Source organism: Curcuma longa, unplaced genomic scaffold (genome assembly GCF_044706935.1).
Source record: "Curcuma longa cultivar G26 ecotype Majalengka, Jawa Barat unplaced genomic scaffold, ITB_CL_G26_1.1 utg3290_np1212_1714210_RagTag, whole genome shotgun sequence".
NCBI lineage: Eukaryota > Viridiplantae > Streptophyta > Magnoliopsida > Zingiberales > Zingiberaceae > Curcuma > Curcuma longa.
In genome coordinates, this window is record NW_027435602.1 from 343,484 (window position 1) to 370,819 (window position 27,336).

Sequence of the window (27,336 nt, forward strand, 5' to 3'; positions counted from 1 at the left end):
CCTCTGGGATATGTGTTGAGCTGAGCAAACTTGTCTGTCAAATTTAATTCATATAGACATGAGATAGAAGAAAAAGAAGAAGAATGTGAAGGGATCGGTGTCTTACTCGACTGTCATTCAATTCAGCAGGGAGGAAGAAGATAACAGCTGATGTGACGTCTTCCTGCCTATTAACATTTGGAAGTCTAGATTGAGACGAGACAATCTCGGACCAATCATTCACGTAATCTTACACCTGCTACCTTTCACAAAACGACAACATTTTCTTTCTTTCAAAGGCTGTGTTTGAATAGCTACCTTAATTTCTTTCTGATTTTCATTTTGTCTTGATATATTATTTACATTTAAAAGTTTAGAAATTGAGTTTGGTATGTGAAAATAATAGGCAATCATTTGTATAAAATTAGACAATGTTGTTCCCAAGGTTGAAGGCAAATCAATTTATTTAATTTGATTTGGCTCAGTTCACTTAATTTGTCTCCGGATCATGGTGCCGCGGTAAGATATCCAGGTTGTCACCCAGACACCCGCAGTTCGATCCCTAGTTACGGCGTATTTACAGGAATTTTCCTCCAAATAGGGATCGCAATTAAAGGATGTTGGACATCTGGGTTGGACCGGATCGGTCACCCCAGGAATTGAGTCAATGCGACTCAATTCACTGGGATTATCATATTTTTTTCAATTCACTTAAGATATAATATGAACGGTTGATAGTAAGTTAATTTGTAATATCAATTATATTCACTACAGGAAAATCTGTAAACTCAATATATCTTTGATTTTTATTAATGAATGTGCACACATTTATAGTATTTACACCAAATTCGAATAACATTCACAATCGCCAACATCACAATCGCCAACGTCACAATACAAATACTTATCACATGTTTTAAACACAGCTAAATTAATGTCAAACGGTTATAACCACATCACACAGTTTAGAAATTAAGTTTAATCCCATCATACAGTTTCAAAGTATCCAAAATACAAACAGTTATATATAATATAATCTTTATCTACTTATTAGTAGGTAGGGTCTCTTGGGAATCAAAAATAGGCGTAGGATATTCGAAAAAAAAAAACAGAAAGGAGTCGAGACAACATCATTCGAGATATAAAATCTCACATTGACTCTTATAATATCGTGACCCAAGCTTTCGATTCGACAATCATGATGACATTGAAATTCTAAGATTGTCTTAAAAATTGATTTTCTCGTTGCTTTTTCATTAAGTGTTTCTAGTTTTCACTCTACTTTCATAAGAATTTATTCAATTTGATTCATCTAGATAGTAAAAATTCTACACATACACACTTAAGACAACGTGAGATAAACCTAACTTTAAGCCTATGTCAAACACATCAAAATCATATAGTTGGAGTTGACCACTTGGAGCATGATCATAGATATATTTGAATATTTTACATGTATAATGAACGAAAGGGTTACAAAGAAACACTTAGTTACTTCATGTAAACAATAAAAAAAACTCCCCCATAAGAAAAACTTATGGGTGCTACTTCCCCTTAAAGTTTAAGTCGTAGATCAAAAAGAATTTGTTGATTGAGCAAAGGGATAAGATAGAAAAATTTTTCATTTTCATTTTAGGCTAGTTGACTTAGCTTATTTAAATGGGCACAATTGCACCAACATGAATGAGCAATCAAAAGTAATCAACCTCCCTAGCCTCACCATCGATCGAACACTATTGTTCATATATAATGTATTAACTATTCTTTTATTTGTAATTTTCAAGTTGAATTGTCTTTTAGTGCAAGTAATAAGATTTTGCTTGATTGATATAATTTTAAATTAAATATAAAAAATATTTACTCATAATATAAATTTTTAGTTAATAATCGAATAAATTTATGAAAGATAAAAAAATAAATAATAACAATTTTTTAAGATTTATAAAGCGTTTAAATTTAAATGTTTGAAAAATATTTATATATGCATGGGGCCAAATTAATTAAGAGATGCGTTAACAAGTCCTAAATCATTCATTATCGATCAAAGGGAAGAAGTCAAAAGAAAGAAATTAATGACATGGATCCATGAAGCAAGGGCAGCCATTCAAACTTTCTCGATCAACCAAAAAAAAGGGCAGCCATTCAAATTTTCTCGATCGACAACCAAACATTGATGTATCACGTTGCTCTCTATCAATTCTCTTGTAATAGTGGCGTACCTGTCAGAAAATCATCCAATCCAATCCAACTCAATCCGAGTAGAGAATACATGAGACTGGGCAGATACAGAGATTCAAAAGATTTCGTCAGGGCCGTCGCGGTCCGGTCCATTTTAATTAAAGATGATTATCTTTCATTGTTATAGCTGTAAAGTTGATTCCTATCAGCAAATATTTCACTTTAAAAAAAAATGATAAATCCCAGTTAGCTCCATTGACTATCTCTAAGGGTGGCCGATCCGGTTCCACGAAAGTTTTTCACCGGCCACCAGGGTAAATCGGGAAGTGCACGCAGCGGCCAGCCGTAGTTGGGGATCGAACCGCAGGTGCCTGAGTGACAACCTGGATGTCCTACTACGGCACCATTGCCCCGAGGACAAACTGTAGTAGGTAAAATTTTTATAGTGAATGACCCCATCGCCGAAACAATTCCATATCAGAAAACCCTTTAAGAGATTTTTTGAAGGCGCGGTACCACTATGTTGATAAGAGCATACTGCCTCAACAATATCCAATAATTAATTAAGAACATATATAGGAGAATAAAACAAGTGCACATTTGGGAAAATGACCAAGTTTGCATTTCCTTGATTTTCCTTTAAAGGAGTTAAATCCTAAATGCATGCGATTAGAAGAATCGAATGATGCATGTACTGACAACTTAGTGATCATAATTAAGAACCAAAATACATGCATAGGAACGTAACTGTAAAGTTTTCCACAAAAACACGTCTCCATTCAAATTATTGATAGAAACGTTGCAATTAATATGGGGGAGTTTGGCACGTGGTTAGTGTGGAAGATGCTCCATAATTACGTCAAAGACACCTATTCACCACGTTGTGTAATAGTTTAAAGATACTACAGATTAATGTTGTTATGTGAACCCATCACAATAAAGAACAAGTGTCATCTGAGGGAGGTCTTCGGAGTATAACTGAATTGATTACGATGGTACAGACTTATAGAAAAGGATAAGGGTTCGAATCTCAACGAAGCTGAGTAATACTCTCCTCTGTCGTAACCAAATACAGTTTCTCGATTTACCTCCTCACAAATGATCGTGGGACCGACCGTGTGGGACCGCTAGGGTGGTGGATTCCACCTTTTACAGAAGAGTGTGATCCGAGGGACAGATGAGTTAGATCGAGGTTGATGAATAGCGATTGAATCTAAAATTATAAATTCTTTCTACTTTTTCTACAAGCTTAACAAGATCACACTATCTTTCTCCTTTGTTGATAACTACAAGAAGAATAAGAGAGGAAGATTTTAAAAAATTACAATGAAAAGGCTCAATATATATAATCTAACCAATTTATATTTGCCAACTTTCAAATGCGCACTTTGCTTCCTTTTATATATAGCCTTCAACCCCTTCAATATTCATTTGTTGTTACTTAATATATCGGCGATGAGTCAACTATATCCTCTCATCAATATACTAATTAATTCCTCTAATCACTTTAGCCCAATTTCTAACAGCTACATGAGTTTATTAAATTGCATCATTAGTAGATTGCTCCATTATAGCCCTTAAATTATCTGATCATTCTAGTGTAACTTTATTTAATCAACATCTCCTTCCGACTATTGTAGAATTAGTAACTTGAACACAGCTCAATCAAGCCAACTCAGTTATACATTTTAGTAGTCCTAACTTAATCAAGGAGTGCTCACATACATTACTTTCGTTATATGGAAGGGGACAAATTTTATCAAAATCACTCACATTTCTTCGCATAACTTATTACATACCCAATGAACAATTTTATAATCAACCTTATTATATGTGATGTTTGCCGATACTAAAGTATTCAACTTGATATATAGAGAATCATAATGGCTTCGGATCAAAGAACTATTTATATTGATAGTCACTATGAGAATATTTATAACACTCAATCCCAGTACATATTCTCTAATATATATTCATGTGTTTAACAAAGACAAAGACTTCAGTGGAATTTAGCAAAAATTAAAATAGCTAATTAACTAGACCCCAAGTACCCCTGGGTTTGTGCCTTGTTCAATTCAATTTCGTTCTAGCATGTCCAATTATATATTTTCTACACAATTAAGTTAGTATTGTTATCATAATAATTATATTAAATTGCCAAAAAAATATGGCAGAAGTAAATCTTGTCATCCTAATTATATACCATATCCTCATTCAGTTAAGAAAAATCAGATGACTAATTAAGGTTGAGGTTGGGCTTGGTTCTTTTTCAACGAAAACAACACTGCAACAAACTCCACAAACAGCTAGCATGCGTCGACATCATGATTCTCAAGAAAGAAATTAGTTACTTGGTTTCAGGGATTAAGCAACTACCGTCACACATCACATGGATACTCTTGTCCCTCACAATAAATTGAAATCCATAATGTAAAATGAAAATGAAAATGCAAATGAAAACGGGGAATGAGAACAAATTATAATTAATAACAGTGATTAGTTTCATTAATCTGCAAGCTAATATCCACTCGGTTCATCCCATACAACGATGGAAATCTAAATTAAATCAAATTGAATCGAAAATATGATATATATATTCTATAAAAAAATCTAGAAAATTGAGTTTAAACTAGTTCTACGTGCACGCATTTAACTACATTTTAACGTTTTAGAGCCCTAAAATCTCGACAAATACTGTTAATCTCGCTTACACGTCTCAGCAAATCAAAACAAAACGTTAAATCCTAATTATAATTACTCTACAAGTAATTTGGTGACCCACCATATATATATGTTCTAGCTATTATATATTTCCTAGCTAGCTATCTAGGCCATTTCTTGTGGAAGCACGTAGCCAATGAGCAAGTGCAGTGCAGAGGAACCCCCGTGATCGTTGCTGAGTTCAGATTGTATATATATAAATAGTTTACGTACGGAGACGACAACGCCGGTTGCAAACTTGCTTCTTGTTTTCACCCAAATGAAACCTTCTCCTTGTTTCATACGATCAGTATATTGAAATCGCATGCAGGTTATGTATGCACTTGTTTACAGGAAATTAAGCTGAGAATTAATTAAGGACTATCCATGATACAAAGAACAAGACAAGGAGGGCTTGCGGTCGATATATATATATTAATATGGCGTGGCTATTTAAGCCCCTTCAGCCCCCTGCTGTCGTCTCACACACAACGAGTGAAAAAGAAAATCAATAAAGGGAATCGATCGATGGCCAACCACTCTGGTGGGTTGAGGGGGTTAGTGGCCATCCTTCTCCTCGTCATGTTCATTGCTACGTGCGATTCAGCAATAGACCCAGCAGCGAACTGGTTGGCAAACAAAAAAGAAGGATCAAAGAGGAAGCCTTCCAATGCTAATCCTCCACCCAAACCCAGCCCTAAGCCTAAGTTGAAGTCGTCGTCTACACCTAAGCCTGCGCCTAACCCGGAACCAACGACTCCACCAGCGCCGATCCAGGGAGGGTCCACGTTCGACGTGCTCGATTACGGAGCAAAGGGAGACGGGGTAACAGATGACACCATGGTGCGTGCAGTAAAGTGTTAATTGTAATTGTGTATTCATAAAGCTCGCTCAGCTTACAACGATTAATGGCAGGCTTTCCTGGATGCATGGGCAGCTGCATGCAATTATGAGGCGCCATCAGCGACGATGTTCGTTCCTTCAAACGGGGAGTTCCTGGTTGGCCCAATCTCTTTCTCAGGACCCTGCAAACCCAACATCGTGTTTCAGGTCACTATTTTACAATATATATAGCTTAATCAACAATAATATTACTTGCAGAACGAATGACTAGCTAATATATATATGTCTTGCAGTTGGACGGAACCATCATTGCTCCAACCAGTGCTGAAGCCTGGGGCACAGGTCGACTACAGTGGCTTGAATTCAGAGTGCTAGAGCAAGTAGAAATCCAAGGACAAGGTACTATCGAAGGCAGAGGCAGTGCCTGGTGGAGCATTAATACTCAATATCTGTTCTCCAATTCTGTAAGTCGATCGTATACCTAGCTCAGTGCCTACCATATTCGCTCTTGTACTGCTTCATGGTGATATATGTTTCTTAATTACAGTTGGACACTGAGCTCAGAGGAAACTTGCCTCACACAAGACCAACGGTAAGATTGCTGCAGCTATTCAATAAGATGCATGCCGAGGTTTTACTGGTCTTGAGATTGATAATGGTGTTGTAGGCGCTTAGATTTTTCGGGAGCTCTAATGTAACTGTGACTGGTATTACAATTCAAAACAGTCAACAGTGCCATCTAAAGTTCGATAGCTGCCAAGCTGTGGAGGTCTCGGGTGTGACCATCTCTTCTCCGGGCGACAGCCCCAACACGGACGGAATTCATCTGCAGAACTCTGTGGGTGTCACTATCCGCAATACTGATATGGCTTGTGGTAATGAGTTTTTTCTAATTAAACTGCAGAATAATTTCTTCAAGAACATTTAATTTCTTTCTTCATATACGTGCCATATAATTAATATAATGGGCGACAGGCGATGACTGCATCTCCATCCAAACTGGATGCTCCAATATCCTGATCCAGAACGTGAAGTGCGGGCCGGGGCACGGCATCAGCATCGGAGGACTGGGCAAGGGCAACACGCAAGCCACCGTGTCCGACGTCACCGTTCAAAACGCCGACCTGGTAGGCACGCCGACCGGCGTGAGGATCAAGACATGGCAGGGCGGGTCAGGGTACGCGAAGGGGTTGAGGTTCTCGAACATCAAGGTGTCGCAGGTGATGACGCCGATCGTGATCGACCAATTCTACTGCGACCGGAGCAAGTGCAAGAACCAAACGTCGGCCGTGGCGTTGTCGGACATCACCTACGACGGGGTCGCCGGGACTTACACAACGCAGCCGGTGCGCTTGGCTTGCAGCGACAGCAAACCGTGCAGTGGAATCCATCTCAGCGACATCCAACTGCAGTTGGCGCAGCAGCGAGGGAAAGTCCTCGACCCTTTCTGCTGGAAAGCCTACGGCGACGTAAAGGGACCAACGGAGCCGGACATCCACTGCTTGATCCCAGAGAAGTAGCTCCCAGTAACAATTAGATTGTATTAATAAGGAGGACTGGACGGACACAACCTGCGTCATCTCTCACTATTTATTCAGACCAAAGAAATAACAAGATTTGGGATAGATGTCCGTTTGCATCTGCGTTCGGCCGAGCAATTTTCAAAGAAATATTATTTATTTTTTAAATCGTTAATAGCCCCATCGCTTACTGCCACTGTGTCACACGGAAAGCTAATTGAAAAGCCTTTTCTTTTTGAATATGGATTTTCGGCCGAGCAATTTTCCAGCCGTCCGTTTGTTCTTTGACGGCGTGGACCACGGGACGTGTCTCACTGGGTTTAAACTATGAATCCTGATAGGGACTCTCGTTGAAGGCCATGTGGGGCAGGACTAGTTGGGCTAGCTGCCCAGATAAATAAAAAGAGCTACTCCCGAATACACTCGACAATACGAACATCTCCGTCACGATAGGGCTCAGCCGGCTCCGCTCACGGTTAGGCGAGGGGTGGCGGTGGCTGGGTGAGCAGCCTCGCCCGCTCAATCCTTCCATCTTTCTCGCCTTCCGCTCCCAAGGTACGAAAAAGCTTCCTGCGAAGTCGCTTGCTTTGAAGGTTTGACGCTTGGATGAATGTCAGCTTAAATCCGCCCTCAATATGTTTGTTAGAATGACGGAAAGGGGAATTTCCATCCTGTTCTCTGCGCGCTCGTGTTTGCCGTTTGATCTCAGGTTTTCATCTGCTCCGCTTTGCCCTGCACGCCATTGCAAGGTCCCTAGGAAGCTTGTATCTTGGCGTTCCCCTGCAAAAGAGTTTGCCAGGCTGAAATACGCTACAAAAGGGGACTATTTTTCCAGCGGGTTGGAGAATTTGCAGGGGTGGGTGTTGTCTTTCATTCTTATAAGCTCCATGAATGTATTTTACTTATCCACCATTTCTTAACTGCCTCAAGTATCTTTTGCACGCACGGTCTGCAGTTTCTTCTTTCCCCAAAGAGTTTTATCGAAGTGGTGAGAGTCGTGGAATGGCACTTTGCTAACGTGACTTTCCTTGGTCAGATAGTGAGCTAATTGTCTTGTCTGCGGCTCATTTCGGTTAGTCATAGTATGGTGACGTGGATCATAACTAGTAATTAGTCAGACTACCTTTTCTGGTTAGTCAATCTATCCCTTTGGGTTTTCAAGTCACCCCTTTAGGATGTTGCATTGCATTTGGATATTTGGATAAATGGTAAGGCCATGAATCGAACCATTTCTTTTTAAGACAATATCGTGTTGCCTAGGTAGTAACGATTTATTAGCAATCAACTCCTATGATATAATGACCATCAACTCGAAATAAGAGTACTCAAAATTTTGAGTCTCGACAAATTTCAATGCCTTTGGTAGTCTTACAGAGGAGAAAGGAGAACAACTCAAGAGTAGACTTTAAAACTTAAGAATTGAGTGACTTGAGAGTGAAGAGGGTTTGTTATATACTAATGACGGGGCGACCCCAATGGGTGAAAAAATAGGAGCGAAGGGGTGAAAGGGCATAAAACGGGGTATAATCGTTCAATTTAGCCCTTTATTTTTTCTTTATTATTAATATTTTTTTTATTTCCACATGCAAGCTGTGTGCAAAGGAGGTGCATCCCTCCTCTACCACGCCGGTGCGATCATTCAATTGTTTGATTATTTGATTAACTGCAACTTATTTTTTCTCGTTGCTTAGGCTTCAAGTAAAATTTATGCCTTGATGCAAGCCAACAAAATTGGATTGAAAAAAAATCCTTCATGCATATTAATTAGTTTCATAAGAATTAACATTCATGTACACTTGAGTTAGTTCTCATGCATTCACCTCCATAAACTATGCTCGTGTATAAGCGTATGCCCTTGTTGGATCAAAGCATATTAAGCTGATAATTTTTATTCTTTCCTTCATCACTTGAATAGGTTTTAGACATTAATTTATCGAAATTGATTTACGGATTTACTTGTGAAATAACTCATCTATGTTGGCATCATCCATGAGTCTGTCTGGTCGCCCGGATATGGCTTCTGATTGACAACAACTTGGTCAAACAAGAACTTTGATCGCCTCATTGGGATATGATGTGGATCACGCTCCAGGTGTTTCCAGTCGCTTGATTCATTTTTAGCCACCTGAATCTCCGATGGACTCTATATCTTGTTTATTGAGATGATTCCTCCGGTAGCTATTGTTCTATTCCTCTAGAAAACTCTGCAGTCGACTAGAACTTTGATTGCTAAGTTCGCTTAGATTGAGTTCTACCCTTCGTCTCAAGTTCACTTAACCCTCATCTCACAACAGTTTATCTTGTGTAGTTTTCCATCAGAACTTTTTATCCCTTGGATGCATTGAATCCTTTGGCTCCCTTCCTGTGCTTCTTTGTCGCTCCACCAATGTGCTTTTCTGCAAAACTTCTTGTTCCTCGGATGTTAGCTTCTTTCCCATGCCACCCTTTTTGCTTGCTTACGTCTTCTGCTCTAGGTGTACTTGTCTCCGATACTCCTTGTCCTTTGGTTCCTCGGGTATCCTATATCACTCTTCTTTGTACTTACATGGACCCTGAGTTATTGGGTATACCTGTGTGTATTCCTATGTTCTGCACACCCTTTGCCTAAACATAAAATCTATGGTCAAATTGTTCGGTCTACCCTTTTCGATGTTTGACAACAAATTGTTTAAATTAGGGAAAATCAACCAGAAAATAAGCATTAATGCCAATCAAATAAAGATAATTCATAATCAAATAAAGGCAATGCAGAATCAAATCAATCGGCTCCTCCTTCATTCATTCTCCCCCTAGATTAACTTTTCAATTTGGATTAATTTTCGGTCGTGATTTATCATGACCTACTTCGCCCCCTTTGACAACATAAAAATGGGGTCCAAATAATCCAGGAATTAAGAATTTTTTTATACAAATCTTCCATTTCTCCCACTTTTTGAAGAAATGTATACAAGTCCTTTCACTCATCTCTTGTGGACTTTCTCCAAGTCTTGAGGTCTTCTCATGTGCTATGCCCCTCAATGTTCCGAGTTTTCGACTCCTCTTAATGTCATCCTTCACACATTCATCTACGTAGTTCACCTCCTCGGCTTTATGTCGCTCTAATGCTCCTCCTCATGTGAACCCTTAGATGCAAGTGTCATTCTTCTTTAATCTCCATGAACCTTGTCTTGAGGTCTCTCAAATGCCTATGTCATCCTTTTTTGATCTCCATGGACCTTGAGCCATCAAGCCAACAAACATGTTGGCCATGCCAAGTCGACTTGTATATATGGTAGATCTTGCACAACTTCACATATGTATCAAATATGATATGCAACAAATCTAACATAATTTATCCAACTCACACTTAATTGACTAACTGCCACGGAGGACGAAAGTTCCAACAAATTCCATCAACTATTTAACACATACTCATAATATTCTATTCATACAATAACTAAGCCTTATCCCACTAGGTGAAGTCGGCTAATAATATTCTATTCATACGAAAGTAAATTTTATTTTATTTTGGAAAAATAGAAGACATGTGTCCTTTTGTTTGAGTTCTTTTAAAATGATACTTTTTATTTGATATTTTATGTCCTGTAACCTGTTCAGACATGTCAATACTAGGTATGCTTGCTAAGCCTTTTTCCTGGCTGGTTTTCATTAGTGTTATGTCAAGTTAGGGTTGGAGTAATATTGCTCCTTCATTTGGGAGATACGACTGCACCATGGTTCTTCATACAAGGATAGCTCATAATCATTCGCTGGTTCCTGACAATTTATATTGTGTATATATTGCTGAGATAAACTTTCATATTTTATATTCTCTATAACTTCTCATGACACTTTAACTATTATGGAACTCTGGTTTCTGTGACTCCAAGACAGAATTTTGTTCAGTTTAAACTTAAGTTCGGACTTTTAATGTTCCCTGTCCAACCCGCTTATATACATCCACTTAGACATTGAATGGGAATTTGAAACTCATGTGGAATGTTTTTTTGCAAATTTAACTTTAATAAATGTATTGGTGAGATGGTTATTTTAAACCGCTTTTATAAATTTGAGATTAAAGAATATCTTATATTAGCAGGTCAAACGTCCTTGATGGACCAACTACTACACTGAATGAGATGAATGAATTTGAGATACAGCTAAATAATCTATTTCTTGAAGTTAGAGCCAAGATTGAGAAGGGGCATATCAATGATGCTTTAGATCTACTTAAAGCAAATTATGCAGCAGTAAAAGAGCAGATAAATGGTGGCTTTAGGGGCATAGAACAAGCTGCTATTCTTGATACCCTAACTTTAGGGTTCATAGGTGCAGGTGACTTAAAAAATGGCAAGCATCTGCTGAATATGGTACTGTTGTTTCCAAACTGCACTTGCATTATGATCAAATTGTAGTATCTACATAGAGAACATTAATTCGCCAACTGCCACTATGAGATCCTTTGCTAATTGCTTGGAATTCAAATTATTGAATAACATCACCTTCATTTTTTAGGACAAATGATTCATTGTATTATATGAAGGTTATGTAGATTGTAGAGGACTAATCTCTTTCATAAAGAATATAGTTATTACTACAATGTTCTTGGTGTTTTACAATGAACTTTTATGACTTGCAGTTGAAAGAAATAGTAGATGATCTGCATGATGACACACTCATATTAGATTCAATATTGATGCACATGGGAAGTGGTTACACTACTTTGGGAAAGTTTGACCAAGCAATTTCTTTATATGCAAGAGGTCTCAAGATCATAGAGCGAAAGTTTGGTAAGTGCTTAATATTTGGTTACAAAATGTGTCATTTGTCCAATTGAGTATAGCATCTATCAGCATCATATTTATTTATGGATTCACTAATACTCTTAGGGAATCTTATTCTATGAACATTATTCCTCACAATGTTATCAAAAAGGTTAATATTGGATCTTATGGTGAGATAATGGCAATGAATGATGAGTCGTGATTTTTTTTGAAGTATAAAATATTCTCTGTAAAAAATTAACTAGAATTTAGACTACAAACATCAAACATCTTCAAAATCTTTAAAATGCTTGAGTAGGGAATTGGATAGTAATTGCATTAATACACTTTCTACTAATTATCTTAAATTATTGTAATATAATTTATATATTTTTAGATATCAAATATTTTTGTAGTTTGTATATTAATATAGGTTTTCGTTGAAAGTGAACTTTTCCCTGAAACTCTTAATTAAAGTACTAAGCTTCTCCTTAATGTGAACAAGAATGTCTAATGAACTTGAATGTTGGTTAGATGTAATAGTTCTTAGATCTTTCGATAATTTATCATTTTGAAGCTTAGTTACATGAGAAGCATTAGTTGTTGTAAGTAACAAAGTGATTCATTTTAAAAAAAAAATTAACAGCCACCATTATGGAATCTTTCTTCCCTTGAATGAGTTGTAAGCCTAAGACAAAATGAATACTAACATCTTGTGATTGTGCATTAGATATAGATGAGTGGTAGTTTGGGAATGTGCGATAGCAATTTTACAAGTTTGATATAATTTGATATAAAGTATGACATCGTGAGGTAAATGGTAATAAAAATGTTACTGAACTTTTATTTTGATCAGAATGTCTACTAAGTGCATCCTCATGTGCTTCTCGAATGTTAATATGGGTAATGAATAAGTAGGAATGGGTAAGAGATTTTGCTTAAAATGAAAAGCATTTTGTAACAAGAAATTTGAGAACTGTCATCTTGGCATACTTTCCTATATGTCACCAAAAAAATACACCTTCATCTCCACAACTAAATTTTATTATAATGAGTGCACTTGGGCTTACCTCGCCTTCCAGAACTAAATTTATAACCATGATAATAACTCCACTACTCCCACTACTTTCTCTTGGATTGGGAGCATGTTGTTTTGAAATGCAAGGGTAGATTGATTTGTCAGGATATGGAATAGAAGTGGAAGTGGCATTTTCATATATACATTAGACACTAGGAATAAAGGTGCCACCTAGAATTTGAGTTTTTAAATTTAGTTAACACAATATGAAGGAACATAATATTAAACAATTTCTCAGTATTAATATTAAGCAAATTTTCAATATGATTCTAGATAAACATCTGGAATGTTTTGGAGCAAGTCTCCTAAATTAGCAACAAAAGTTTGAACTAAACCCTAAACATATAATCATCTATCTTTCAGATTGATAAAGTTGGAAGATATTGCCAATCAAGGAATGAAATCTCGAGTTGTTTCGTCTGATACGAGTGAAACGTCTCGTTCCGCCTGCGGACCGAAACCAACACAATCACTCTTCCTGTGCCGGCGTGTTGAGGCCCCGTGGAGGCGTCGCTGAGTCCTCGCGACTCGTCGGGAGAGGTTACCGCTGTCGCGCGATGAGTCCGGAGGCATCGCTGAGTCTGCGTGATGCCTCTGGAGGTGTCGTCGAGCTTGTGCGGCGACACCAAGGTGTCGCGCTGTGTCGCACGGGTGTGGAACAGAGTACCTATGAACTTTGGTTTAATTAAATTAAAAATCTTAATCAACTCCCAAATATGACGGAGGTAATTTAAATAAGCTTTATTAAAGCCTAATAAAATTATCCCATTAATTAATATAACGATTTTAATTAAAATCATTATATTAAAATAAAATAAAATTTTATGAATTATAATTATAAGTTTTTTTATAAAATGTATTATTTAAATTATATAATATAATTTTTAATTAATAATTAATTACTATATAAATTATAACTACATATTATATAAATTAATAATTAATTAAATAAACTATTAATCAACTAATATAATTATAATATAAAATTTTATTTTTAAATTATTTTTATTAAAATATAAAAAATAAAAAAATATTCTAATTAAAAATTTTAATTTCGTATTAATAATTTATTCAAAATTGAATCTTAAATTATTTTTGTAAATAAAAAATAAATTAAAATTTCTAAAAAATATTTAAAATATTTGAAATAATTTTAAAATTTTATAAATAATTTTAAAAATTTTAATTATTCAAAAAATAAAAAAATATATCACAAGTCAACTAGAAAATCAATGACTCTCTAACTAATCAACCACCTAGTCAACTGCACCAATTGACTTCACTCGGAATCAAAATATTTTATTCACTTAAAATCCACATTCAAGTCGACTATCATGCTCTAGTTGACTAGAACAAAGATCAATCATTACATATGCAAATCCTATTTCATTTAGTTTAATAACTATCATCCCACTAAGTGAGATCAACTATATGTATCCTCCTACGTTATTGGACTAGATCTCCTATTTATTTTTAAATTATACACAATAAACATGTTTATTTAATAATTACTTATATATATAAATAAAAAAGTATCAAAATCATATCGGTACGACATGATATGGTACTAAAATCGTATCGTTTCGGTCTGGGACCGAAACTTCGGCACGGATCGACATTTTAAACCATGTTTCCAATCACCTCATATGCACAATCGTTGTAATACCATCATTGGTTTGATTCTGAACTTGAAGACGGTTCAGAATCCTAGAATCAACTCATACACACAATCAGTATAATACAATCACTGGAGTGACAAAATTTTTCAAACTCAAATACAATTCAGCATCCTAGAATCATAAGTTTTAATTAGCATCTTGCAGCCAAAGTTGTAGATATTCCATATTTTAGAAAATAATTATTATAAAATGAGGCATTAGGATAAATATCATGTGAGAAAATTTTCTTTGCAGGAATCAACAATCCTTTTAACATAACACCTCTTATGGGAATGGCAAAAGCCTTGGGTCTTACTGGAAGAGCCTCAGAAGCTGTAGCACTTTATGGTCGTGCTATTTATATTCTGGAGAATGAGAGGGGAACTGAAAATGAAGAACTTGCAGTTCCTTTATCAGTGCTCGGTAATCTTTTAATCACTGAAGGAAAGGCAACAGATGCTGTAAATTGCTTCAAGAGGTAAGTACCAGATAGAACTTTAAGGTCTCTTCAGAACTATGAATGGTGGAAACATAATGTCTACTAATGACAGTGTGATTTCAGGTGTAACCAGACGTTTGTGAAAATTGGTAATTAGTATTTTTCTGTAGCTTTCTATGCTTTTTACCAGTCTATTTTTGTAGCTTTTGCAGCCACTAGTATAAGAATGTTTACTTGTAGATGCAGAATTAATGGACATTGTTCAGCATTCAATTCTCTTTGATGGATAAAGGGCATGCCATGCTTTTACATTAGCTATTTTTATGCACTAAAATGAACTCAAAAAGACAAATACGATTTCTTTATATTGGAAGCTGCAGAGTTTCTTTCAATTAGGAAATTTCACAATCTTAATGCGTTATGTAGAACTTTGCTTCTTGAAACAACAAAACCAGTTTCCATGTGCATCAGCAATTAACTAATAAGACATTGTTCTTGGAAAATCTCACTTTGCCTTTTCTTCTAAAGCAGTAAGTCATTTAAATATCACGATAGTCATGGTTGTTTGGTACTTACTCCCTGTTCTATTTCCCAGAATCCTAGATATTTACAGGAAAGTGTACGGAGAAACTGATGGAAGGGTGGGAATGGCTATGTGCTCTTTGGCATATGCTATGTGTGCGAAGGGTAACTTCTCTTTACAATTGTTTTAGTTATGCTAAAGTTTTAACTTATTTTACGGGATAACAGCCATCTACTCCCTCTATCTAAAGCTTCTGGTTTTATAGGAGATGTGAATGAAGCAATTTCCATGTATGAAAGTGGTCTCCAGATAATCAGAGATACAAAATATATGTCTGTAGATGACAATTTGCTTGAGAAAATGAGGACTGATTTGGCAGAATTGCTTCATGCTGCAGGAAGGTAAATGCAAATATACCTTTATTTTACAAGGAATATAAATTACCATGTGTATCACACCCATGTCCTGCTTGGTTTGGCTCACCAGAATGAGCTTTGCTCTCCTAGATATGGATGGGAAAAACCCCCAATGACTGGGCCCACACTGCCCCGACTGAAAAATCAGTTTATTTGGGAACGTTGGTTGATTCACTAGCTATAAATTTAGTGATAATGGGATTCTCTAGTGGGTTTCATCCCTAAAATACCCAGTAACTGTACTGCAACTATTTATGTCAATTGTTTTACGATGAAGTTGTTAGCTAATCTGTAATACACAATTTCATTTTTCTAAAAAGGCAGCAAGTCCAGCAACTTTATCTGGAACCTGCTCAATCCTCTCATATTATAACACTAAAATTGGGCTACAGTGGGTTTTTCATTCCTAGCCTAATACTTCATAATGACCTGACCGGGCTCATGCTGGTTTATAACTACCGAACTTGGTATTCAGTTGCAGTTTGATCAAATTCTTGTTACCTGAAAAAGTTGAGTAGGTTCCAATTTATGTTGAAAATGAACTCAAACTGACTCCGCTTGAATTTACCCTTTATTTTAGAAAACTTACCATCTTTCTACTTCTTGTTCTTTTAATACATGACAGTGATAAATGCACAGATCTTATTTTTCTTCCAGGAGAATTATGCCTATAGATTATTTTTCCATTTGATGATCTTTAGAGTTACTTCCAGACTTTGATTCCCTATCAACAAAACCTTTACCTTTCTTTGAATAAATGGGGTTGCGAATATTATTTGGCACTTCATTAACAACATATTATTGTAGGATGGTGTCTACACTAGAGGGGGGTGAATAGTGCATATTAATTTTTTATGAGTTGATAGTAAAATAAATAAATAAATTGAGTAGGCAATTGAACAATCTAAGTAAACTAACTTGTAATTTACTAAAGTAACTAAACTTGCAATTTACTTAACCAAACTTAAGGTAACTGAACTAGCAATTAACTTAATCAAACTTGAATTAACTAAACCAGTAATGATCAAACTAATTAGAATTGCAATGATCGAATTAATAAAAATAATGATTCTATTAAATGATCTCCTTTCTAGAAAGCTTCTGAAGGTGGAGAAAAACCTTTTAACAAGAATCTAAAGTTAAGCACAATATAATCACATATAATCAAAGTATAAGATGTACGACAACAAAATAAAAATAGTAGTTACAAGTATGATCTTGCCGATTTAAAGAAGAGCACGGACACAGCGTATTAGCAAATATGAGCAAGGAGACGAGGACTTGAAGAGTTGTTTCGAAATGTATTAGATGTAGAAACCACTGCCTCAAACCTCCTTTTATAGAGCCTTGTCGATGTCGACGTGGTACTATTCCAGTCAACTAGAAGTCTTTTTGGTCGCTTGGATTATGTTGACATGGCTGTAAACTTCATCTGGTTCGACTCGGGATGAAGATGATTCAGCAGCCTCTGGGCGCCTGAAACTTGGTTAACTTCTATCCTTGACCGTCTCTTCCGGATTGTTGGATCTTGCTTTCTCTGGTCGCTCGGACCTCATTCCGGTCACCTGGAATATTGTGATTGGGTTTGATAATATTATGTGATTCTAGTTGACCAAACTCCTTCTCGTCGTCTGGAACAACCAAGTTGTCAAGTGTTGGTCCAGCTCTTGCTGACCCAATGAGATTTCTAGTACCAAATGTTTGGTCCAACTCTTGCTGACCCACTGGGACTTCCATTGCTTGGTATCTGATCGGCTGACTTACCTACCAAGACTTTCGCCCTTCGTCAAGTTACCTGCATCTGCATACTTGACACAAGCAACCTAACTTTAAACTTATTCTTATCATACATTAAAACATAGGTTCGATATGGTGCTATCAATAATCTCCTCCTTTTTATGTTTAGAAACTAAGTTTAAAATTAGTAAAAAAAATTAAAGTTAGAAAAATGGATATGCATTTGTACATGATAATGTTAGAAATGAAATGCAATCTTGCACTTATGCATAAAATTAAATTTTAATAAATTTTATAAAGTTTCTCTCTCCCCCTAGTAAGAACTTAGTTAAACTTTAAAATTTTAAAAACATTAAACTTTTGTTTTTTCACTCCCTCTTTTTCATACATCAAAAATGATTCGAAAAGAAGTTAAGAGAACTTGGGTTTTCAAAAATCAGAAATTTTTTAAAGTTAATGCTTAAAAAATTATGCAGTATGGAATGAAGTCATTTAAGTATAATTAAACATGCAAAGAAATGAATTTAATTGTAGTGAACTAAAGTAAAGTAAAAATAAGCGTAGAGTCGATTAAAGTAAGCTTAAAGTCCACTTAAGTAAAGTTAAGTAAATTTTAAGTCAACTAAGTAGGTAATCTTCAAGTCAACTAAAGTAAGCTTAATAGTCAATTATGGTCAATAATTCAAGTCAACAATTATAATTTAAGTCAATAAAGCAAGTCAACAAAAGCCACATTAATAGGTAAAAAGTAAGCATTAACTGAAATAAACAAGTAAAGCATTCCATTAACAAGTAAGCACGAAGTAAACATCAAGTAAGCATGAACTTAAGTAAGTAGAAAGTAATCATCAACTTAAGTAAGTGGAAAACATTGGAAGTCAACAAATAAACATAAATTAAACTTAAAAAGTTGACTATATAGCAAATAAAGGCAAAATAAGTCAAACGAGTCTAAAGCTAAGATCTAGTCTAAAGGAGGAGGACGCTTGCTCATATGTCAACAATGGAGGAGGCGCATCATCTCTGAATGTCTCGTCATCATCTCTGAATGTCGCTCCTACTATTGCTCCTCCAAGCACTGGAATCCATGAGTGATTGTCTCCTTGAGCCTAGTTACTCTCTCATCTAGTGAAAGGGAAGGTGGAGGTGGTGGCAGTTGGGGTATATTAATATCAAAATCGAGCATCTCCTCGTCCTCCTTAGGCTACCTTCCATACATCCAAACTAAACCTCTATCTACTAATTCCATTTTAGCTAAGGAAAACTATCTAAGTCATATCTTATCGAAATCGGATAAGGGTTTAACGTTGCCACTGACAACATCATCCCCTAAGGGAGCAAAAGTCGAAGTAAGGACATGACAGTATGGTATATGTGTTAGGATCGGTCCAGTGCGTTGCGTGTGTTTACACAGTTCACAAACGTACATAGTGAAAAAAATAAATAATTATAACTAATTATTACAACACTCGCAATACACGCATGCAGTATACAACAGGTATATTTCATAATTGAAAATTAAAATTTTTAAAAAATAATAATTTATTCTAGGTATACCTGACGGATGTCGTGGAATGGAATTGACATCAATCGAGCGGCTCTATCAAAGCTCTGCCTCTATCGGTGATCCACGCCAAGCTTTCGTTTGGACGACTTCCCAAGTCACGAGTCACGTCATCGTCTTCGGTACTAGTCGATGATCAACAACGGTCGATACGAGAGAAAACCTTAATAATCGAAAATACGCAACAACACTTGTCGTGATAAATTTTTCGGAGCTTTCTAATGATCGTTGGCAATCGTATTTCCGGCGTAGATTTCAATGGTTAACCTTTGACCGCCAGTGTAGGCAAACGGTCGGAACCCTTTCCGGCGACGATGGAACAATCTTTGAGAGCTTCACAAGCTTCTAGCGGTGTCAAACAGCAAGCGACACACGAAAAGGAGCAAGCTTGACGGTGGCAAATAGATAGCCGGTCGTGGATGGCAAGTTCCGACTGCTGGAAACAATTTCTGGTGATGGACTAGTGGCTGGCAATTGCTTGAAAGAAAACCCTCCACCAAGGCTCTGATCGGTGGTTGCTAGACAATTCTTCACCAAGAACTTCGGCACCGGTAGCTTCACAAGCTTGGTGGTCGGAGATCGGCGATGGGCTGCTCACAGGGAAGAGGGAGAAGAGAAGGTCGGCGTGCGATCAACTAGGGCTTTCCGATCACCACTCTCCTGAAGCCAACAACACTCAACTTACCGGTTACACCTGTCCGAGAGCGGCAGACCAAGCTTCAACCATTGCGATTTCAGAAATCGCTAATCCCTTTCTCGCGAGGAAGCGAAAACCGGAGGCAACGCCGGGGAACATTTCCCTTTTTCTCGCGAGCAACCGATCCGGAGAAGGGCTGCCAGCGTTTTGGGAGAATCGCGATTAGGGCAAAATCGCGATTGGGAAGAGTTGGAGAACGCGGCGCTCGGCTTAGGGTTTAAGCTCTCCTCCAGCGAACGACGCATGATTTTGAGGAAATCGCGATTTTGGGTTCATTATCTATCGCGATCGGAGCACCGACCTTAAAAGGGAGAAAATCACAATCTTTTCTCTTGACAACGCTCGCTCGGGAGAGACCTAAACCGAGAGAAGCCAAACCGAGTTAATGATTTACTATAGCAAATCGGGTTTAGAGATGATTGTGATTTAATCCTAACCATTAGGATTCAATATCAACCGTTTATTCATATTTTGATATTATATCTCATACAACATCTTATTTGGGTTTGGATCCAATCCAAAACCCCATCTCTTAACTCAATACCCGATACTCATATGTCAATTAACTTAAGTTCAGTTCAAAACCAAACAAAGTTGGTTCAAAACCAAATCATTTGTTTCAATAATCAAAACACCTTCAATCAGAACCAAACAAATTTGGTTTATTTCGTCTTTATAAGACGAAGTCCATCATCGCTTCTGATCTGCCAAAATATCTTCCATTAGAACAAAATCAATTTGGTTCATTTTGTCTTCATAAGACAAAATCTATCATCTTTGTCCTTTGTCCGATCCAACCAGACTTTATTTCTCTCGTTCTGAGAATCCAATTCTCAAACTTATTTTACGTCTTTCAGAGAAACTTGTAGTGTGTGGCCCAATAGATTCCCGATTATGTTGGTCGTCCTACAGAACAATCATGAGTAGCACTTAGTAGTACATCATGACCCCCAATTGGTCGAAAAATCAACGATTGATTCCAGAACCATCTCTGAACTTTTCAGTAGCTACAATGAGACGTACCTCGTTCCTTTCATCTTCTTATACCCACTTAGTTCAGGACATGGTCTATGTGTGTTAGTCTCCACTAGACTGACTACGTCACACCTAGTTCAAGCTTGCTTTCTTGTCCTGTGAATTCAAGTTATTTATACATGTATCCAAGAATGTCATACTCTTGATATGCAATGCTTTGGCCAAAGATTTCAAGTAACAATCCTGATAAGTGACCGCAAGGTATACATTTCCTTTTTCAAGGAGCGGTGAATCTTCTGTGAGCTATCCAAACACCTTTGGGCACTTCGACTTACATCCAATCATTCCGGATCTACACCTCCTTGGAGATGTTTGCTTAAGATGTCAAAGTATAAGCTTTCATGATCAAGATAACTTGAATACTGTAAGACAAAGGAAATTCGCATTTAAGTTGCACTGAGATCTTCATTGACATATCTCTATAGAACCATATAAGTCTAATGGCAGATCACTCTAATGAACTAGTTACCTTTAACTAGCATCCACATTTAACTCTCAACATCCAATGTCTCCTAGCTAGTGGGAACAGCTGCTTGGTAAACCAACCAGTTTAAAACGTGCTAATCTCAACAGAATCGATGACACCCGTGTTCATCAATTCATCGACTAGGCATAATTTCAATACATTCATAATTGCATATGTAGAGATACTCACTAATTGTGATCCAATTATAAATTCTCTCATGCTATGAATCGTATTGTGGACATTCAATAAATGAGTTTAAGATCCAATCAAACACATAGAGAATGTGCACTCAAATAGTGAATCACTATTTATCTAATAAATAATACTACCATAAGACGATTATCTTAGGACACCTCTCAAATATAACATACTCTCACTTGGCCTAAGGCCAACGGCCATGGTATCCAATACCACGTGCCTCTATATGTTCCTCAAACTTACTTTGAGGTAAAGGTCAAAGGATCCACAAGGTTCCTTTCGGTGGAAATTTTTTTGATTTATATTTTTCTTCTACTGATAATTTCTCTGATCAAATAATGATGTCGAAGCACATGTTTGGATCGATGGTGAGACTTTGGTTCCATCGCCATTCCATTGGATTTTTTTTTATTACAGAACATGAATAACTATCAGCTAGAAGTAGGGAGGAATGCTTAGAATGAAATGATTAATTAGCAGTCACCGCATGATAAATGATAAAATATAATATGTAGCTTGGATCATACCTTGAATATCTTTGAGTAGTCAATTTAAGCATAGTATGAAAGTATGCTGTATAAAATTGGAATACTTTTTATTATCATCATATTTTCTCAATTCATTTTATTACCTCTTATACATGTATGACGCTCAACCTACAACAAGCTCATTTGGATCATGCATATTTCTTGCATCTAAGTGTCAATCTTACTCACAGATATGTTATGTGCTTATACATGCATCTAGATGAACAGATACTCTTTATTGTTTGTGTTTCAATTTCCTTTTTGACCAAGAAGTTTGAGCTTAGTTTAACTTGATTGAATGTCTTAATTCTAAACTGTTCTTGCATCTTCCATGTTCTTAGGGTACAGGAGGGAAGGGAACTACTTGAGGAATGTTTACTTGTCTCAGAAAAGAACAAAGGATTAGAACATCTTAGTTCAGTAACTCTCCTTCTTAACCTTGCTATGTCATATTCTCGTTCAAAAAACTTTGTGGAGGCAGAGCGCTTGCTCAGAATATGCTTGAATATTATGTTGAGATCAGTGGGTCCTAAAGATCAGTCAATTACGGTCCCTATGTTACACCTTGCTGTTACATTATACAACTTAAAACGAGATGAAGAAGCTGAGCGTATTGCTATAGAAGTAGTACACATCCGTGAGAATGCATTTGGAAAGGCATCTCTTCCAGTAGGTGAGCCTGTTGTATTATTTTCTACATTTTTATATTATAAAGCTCTTGCACTGAAATTTTAAGGTGGTCCTTGTATACTCTCAAAATCATTCTATGACCATCAAATTTTTTAGAAAGAACCAACTGTTATTAATTCATTATTTGGACAACACTAAAGACTTTTTCACTAATAATTCTTAAGAGACCAAAAGTATCATAAAGTCTTGTCTGTGAAGTCTGCTAGCGATAAGGAATGTTGTTGTGATCCCCTGGATTCTGAACCTCTCCACCATGTGTATGACCTGACTGAGGCATTTCATAGGGGAATCTTTCAAGAAAATTTTGGCAACACCTCCATTGTAATATATAAGTTATGAATACAACTTTATAATGGGTTGTGTACCTCACAATCCCTAACATAAAATATAACACAACAAATTTGTGGCCACATAACAAGAGTAAAAAAACAAGTAGCAGATAAAGGCAAAGAAGCATTCCCAAGTCGGACTTGTGCTAGTTCCGAGACATCTTAGTAGGCTAAGATCATGACTACTTTTAGCCTAAAATGCCTAAGAATCTGGAGGCTAAGATCTTTTTTTTGCCTTCATAAAAAATACAACCTAATTATCCCAAAAATCTCAAACAAACTTTCTAAAGATTCTAATTAAGATTCAAATTCTTAAAACAAATAAAAATTAGAAACTAAAATTGTTTATGTAGGATTTTAAAGGATTTATAGAATGGATTGAAATGAAAATGGTAATGGGAATGGAATGGTTTGAAGAGTAATCATAAATGAATTGATGAATTTCATTTCTATGTTTTGTTGAATTATGAAATGGAATAAGAAAATAAATTATTGGCAATATGAGAGAACTATGATACTAATGCACTCCCAAATCCTGTTGAACCCTTGAAATCCATGGTGCAATGCACTACTCTTGCCTTCCCCTGATCTCATTCAACCTCCTCAGCAAATTGGTAGCCTTTTCCTTCACTTCCTTCTAAAACACCCTGACTTGTAGCAACTCCTTCCTCTTTTCCCTCGTCCATGTTCCTAGCTTCTACATCATTGACACTGCCATCTCTGTCGCCGCCTCTGACACCCATTACATTTTCTTCACCATGTTGACACTACCAATGTGTGCCTCTATGCTGCCTTCCTTCCATGATCCAACCCAATTAACTCCTGTAGCACGCCCATCACCTTGTTGTTGCTGGCCAAGCAGTACTTTGATGCTTCTGACTCCTTGGTGGTTCCTGCATACCGAACGTAGCCTTATTGCATTACCAGTGACATTGTTTTTTTTTTTTTTTTTTTGTCTTTGCAGTTACCTGTGAAATAGCAGCAATGTTGGTGGATAATTTCAAACTTGCTTTTAAGGAAAAAGTAGAGTGCAGGTTGATAGTTCCCTTGCTATCAATGCTTATAATTTATAAGGACTCATCTAAAAATACATAATATATATATATATATAATATTTTATTTTAGATGGATCCTTTTTAGTTATAAGAATTGCTAGGATTCATCAAAGATGACATTTTAGATGGGTACTTATAAGCTTATGACCATCAGTGGCAAGGAACCCTCAACTTGAACATTACACTTTACTCTCTCTTTCTCTCTCTATATGGTTGACAAGTGTTGAATTTGATAGGATTATGTGTTTTATGATGAGTAACCATTGAATTCAAAATGTAAATATTAAGTTGGTTAAAGAGACATTAGAAATACAAGAATGTTCTTGTTTGATTTGATAAGCATAAACTTGAGTTAACCTCTTAACTTCTTGATTTCTTTGTTGAATTCATCATTTTCTCTGTTATTCTCTACTTAAACTCTTGTAGGTTCGTAGTCACTAACATGAGCTTATCTACACTATTGGCCTTTAAGTCCTTCATTTTGTCTAAGTGTTTAGTACTTTTCCACAAGTTTAAAATCTCATTTGGAATCGAGGTTTCAGCCTCTTGTGAAAATGACTGGAAAGAAAAGTCATTTTTTCGATACCCATGTATGAGGCCAGTCGCAGCAAGAACGAGCAAGAAAGTAAGAGGTGGTGGAGGAGAAAAAGAAGGAAGAAGCTACCTGGACTGGACTTGGCGTCACTTGCACTAGAGAACCGTGAGGAGGGATTGAAATGGCTTAGAGGAGCAATTGCTTGCATTACCAGTGCTGTAGAACTGCAAGGAATTGCTTGCTGTTTCCACAAGGATGATTTGCTCGACTTTACTCACCGTTGGCAGATTGCAAGGAGGATCAGTCAGTCACTTTGCTCTCTGTAATTGCTTTGGTTGCTGCAGTCCAATGGGAATGAGGAACTGCAAGGAAGAAGAACCCTTTTGCTTCTCATCGTCAACTCTTCGCTGTGTCATAGCCATTCCACATCTTGACACCACAGTCAAACAATGAATCTCAGTCATGGTGGACAGCATGGCTTAATCATGCGTTTTGATGAGTTTAAAACAGTTTTCTTTTGCATGGAAAATCATTTTATAGTATATAAGCCAAAAATTATCTTTAACCGTAAACTTGATAGTCTCATTTGACTCCCTGGATTATATAGGACTGCCTATGGTTTTCATCACCAACTAGTCATCAAGGTGGAGCTTTCTGCCAAGTTAGACTCTAACATCAAAACCATTGTACTAATTCTTGAGAACACCTCAGTAAAGGGTGATGGCTTTTGTTTTACAAGGATTTGAACTGGGACTGATCAATGATTGGCCTTGTGAGAGAATCAAACGGGCAATCACTTGAGTAGTTGTTGGATTTGTTTGCTAAATTTCATTTTTCATATTCCTATATTAATCCATCTCCAACCGCAGTCTCTTCATAGAAAAAATATTCAGTAATAGTTTGATCACATTGCTTACTATTTGTAGTCTTGGTCTTAGATCATAGATAACAGCAGCATCCCCATTTGTGTATGTTTGCTGAATTGTTTCCCATTTTTTTATGCTGTAGAGAGGAACACCATGTCCCTACTGATCTCCCAATGCTTTGAACTCGAAAGCCATCACATAATTATTGCATCTTCAACATCCCATTCTTGATACTTTGGATATGTGGAAGCTGGGAAGGCTTTAACAAACAAATGGTTGTTTGTTACATTCCAAGCGATAAGAGGCAGTTAAGCCTTGCAATTTTCCGCCATGGTTTGAAAAAGCATTGGCAAAAGGGAGGATAGGTTGAATTGATATAGATATATTCAGATGTTTTTGACATGATTTTCCGTGAAGAAAAAAGAAGAATTCTGGTATTGAAACCTCGGCTGGAGATTGAACAGGTCAAGCACAATCCTCAGATGAAAATGAACTGGCAATGAAAACTCAACGAAAGAATACAGAATCTGTGAAAATTGAACAATATCAAGAACTACTATGAATGCTTAAAGCAGTAGGCCAAATTCCAATAGCATGGGGCTCAAATACTTTTGAAGAAATTAACTTTCATTCTTTTTCATTACTTTATGTACATGGGTTGATTATCAGTGCATGCCAAGGCAAGAACTACATGCATAGTATTCCAATCAGTGCAACTCTTTGCATGAATGAAATTTTATTTATTTGAAAGCTTGACCAATGATAAGAAATTTCAAAATAAACACGTGTACATCTTTCTTCAATTACTTAGTTATTCTAGGTGTTCCTAGCATGCCTTATATTGCATAATGTTCTCATTAATACTTGTTGCACAAATTCTTCAACTTCTGCAGTCACGTTAACTAACTTAATGATGACAAGGACAGTTTATTTAGCATTGTTCATCTTTAAAGTTGGATTCTTTTAAATTGTTCGCATGCTTTATAGACTACAGGATCATTTTTTTAACACAGATTTTGTTTTCATTATTTGTAGGTGAAGCCCTTGAATGTCTTGCGTCAATTCAGATGAGACTGGGGAAAAATGATGATGATGTGTTAGCAATCCTCAAAAGAGTGTTGGCAATTCAAGAGAGAGAACTAGGCTATGAGAGTGAGGAGGTTGTGACAACATTAAAAAAGGTTGCCTTTTATTTGGATAAAATGGGAAAGAGGGATGAGAAACTGCCTCTTATGAGAAGATTGTCTTTTCTCAAAAGCACATACAAGAATAAAGTTTCAGTTTGAGAGGCAATACCTCTTCAGACTAGTATCAGCCATGCAACTCTTGAAGCTACTACCTACACCTCATTGTGGACCTGCTGAAATCTTCTTTAGCTCAAGCCAATTGGATTGTAACAAATTATGCAGTGAGAAACATAGCGAAATTGGAATGAGATGAGATGTATGTTGCATAGTATATGATTACCTATAAATGTGGTGCATGGCTGAAGTGGGTATACACTTTAGTTTATGATTTATAAATGTAAAATTAATTACAGCTAGTGCGTATAATCATGATA

The 27,336-nt window shown here is 36.5% G+C and overlaps 2 protein-coding genes across 3 annotated transcripts; both read left to right on the plus strand.

Annotated features, from left to right (window-relative positions):
• Positions 1 to 5,365: 5,365 nt before the first annotated feature.
• LOC141820306 (polygalacturonase At1g48100-like) lies at positions 5,366 to 7,220 on the plus strand. Its single transcript, XM_074707596.1, has 6 exons — positions 5,366 to 5,700; positions 5,773 to 5,907; positions 5,994 to 6,164; positions 6,248 to 6,292; positions 6,368 to 6,575; positions 6,676 to 7,220. The coding sequence occupies exons 1-6, from the start codon at positions 5,386 to 5,388 to the stop codon at positions 7,218 to 7,220; spliced, it is 1,419 nt and encodes a 472-aa protein (XP_074563697.1). The 5' UTR covers positions 5,366 to 5,385.
• A 455-nt stretch (positions 7,221 to 7,675) lies between these two features.
• Positions 7,676 to 27,321, plus strand: LOC141820393 (uncharacterized). 2 transcript variants are annotated; one of them, XR_012601135.1, is made up of 10 exons: positions 7,676 to 7,775; positions 7,867 to 8,076; positions 11,299 to 11,569; positions 11,839 to 11,989; positions 14,954 to 15,176; positions 15,733 to 15,824; positions 15,926 to 16,061; positions 22,642 to 22,973; positions 25,918 to 26,239; positions 26,811 to 26,854. XR_012601135.1 is itself a non-coding variant. In XM_074707697.1 (9 exons), the coding sequence occupies exons 2-9, from the start codon at positions 7,868 to 7,870 to the stop codon at positions 27,059 to 27,061; spliced, it is 1,665 nt and encodes a 554-aa protein (XP_074563798.1). In that variant the 5' UTR covers positions 7,676 to 7,775; position 7,867; the 3' UTR covers positions 27,062 to 27,321. The 2 variants fall into 2 exon arrangements, 1 of the variants encoding a protein (XP_074563798.1); XM_074707697.1 differs by lacking the exon at positions 25,918 to 26,239 and having other exon boundaries at positions 26,811 to 27,321.
• The last annotated feature ends 15 nt before the right edge of the window (positions 27,322 to 27,336 follow it).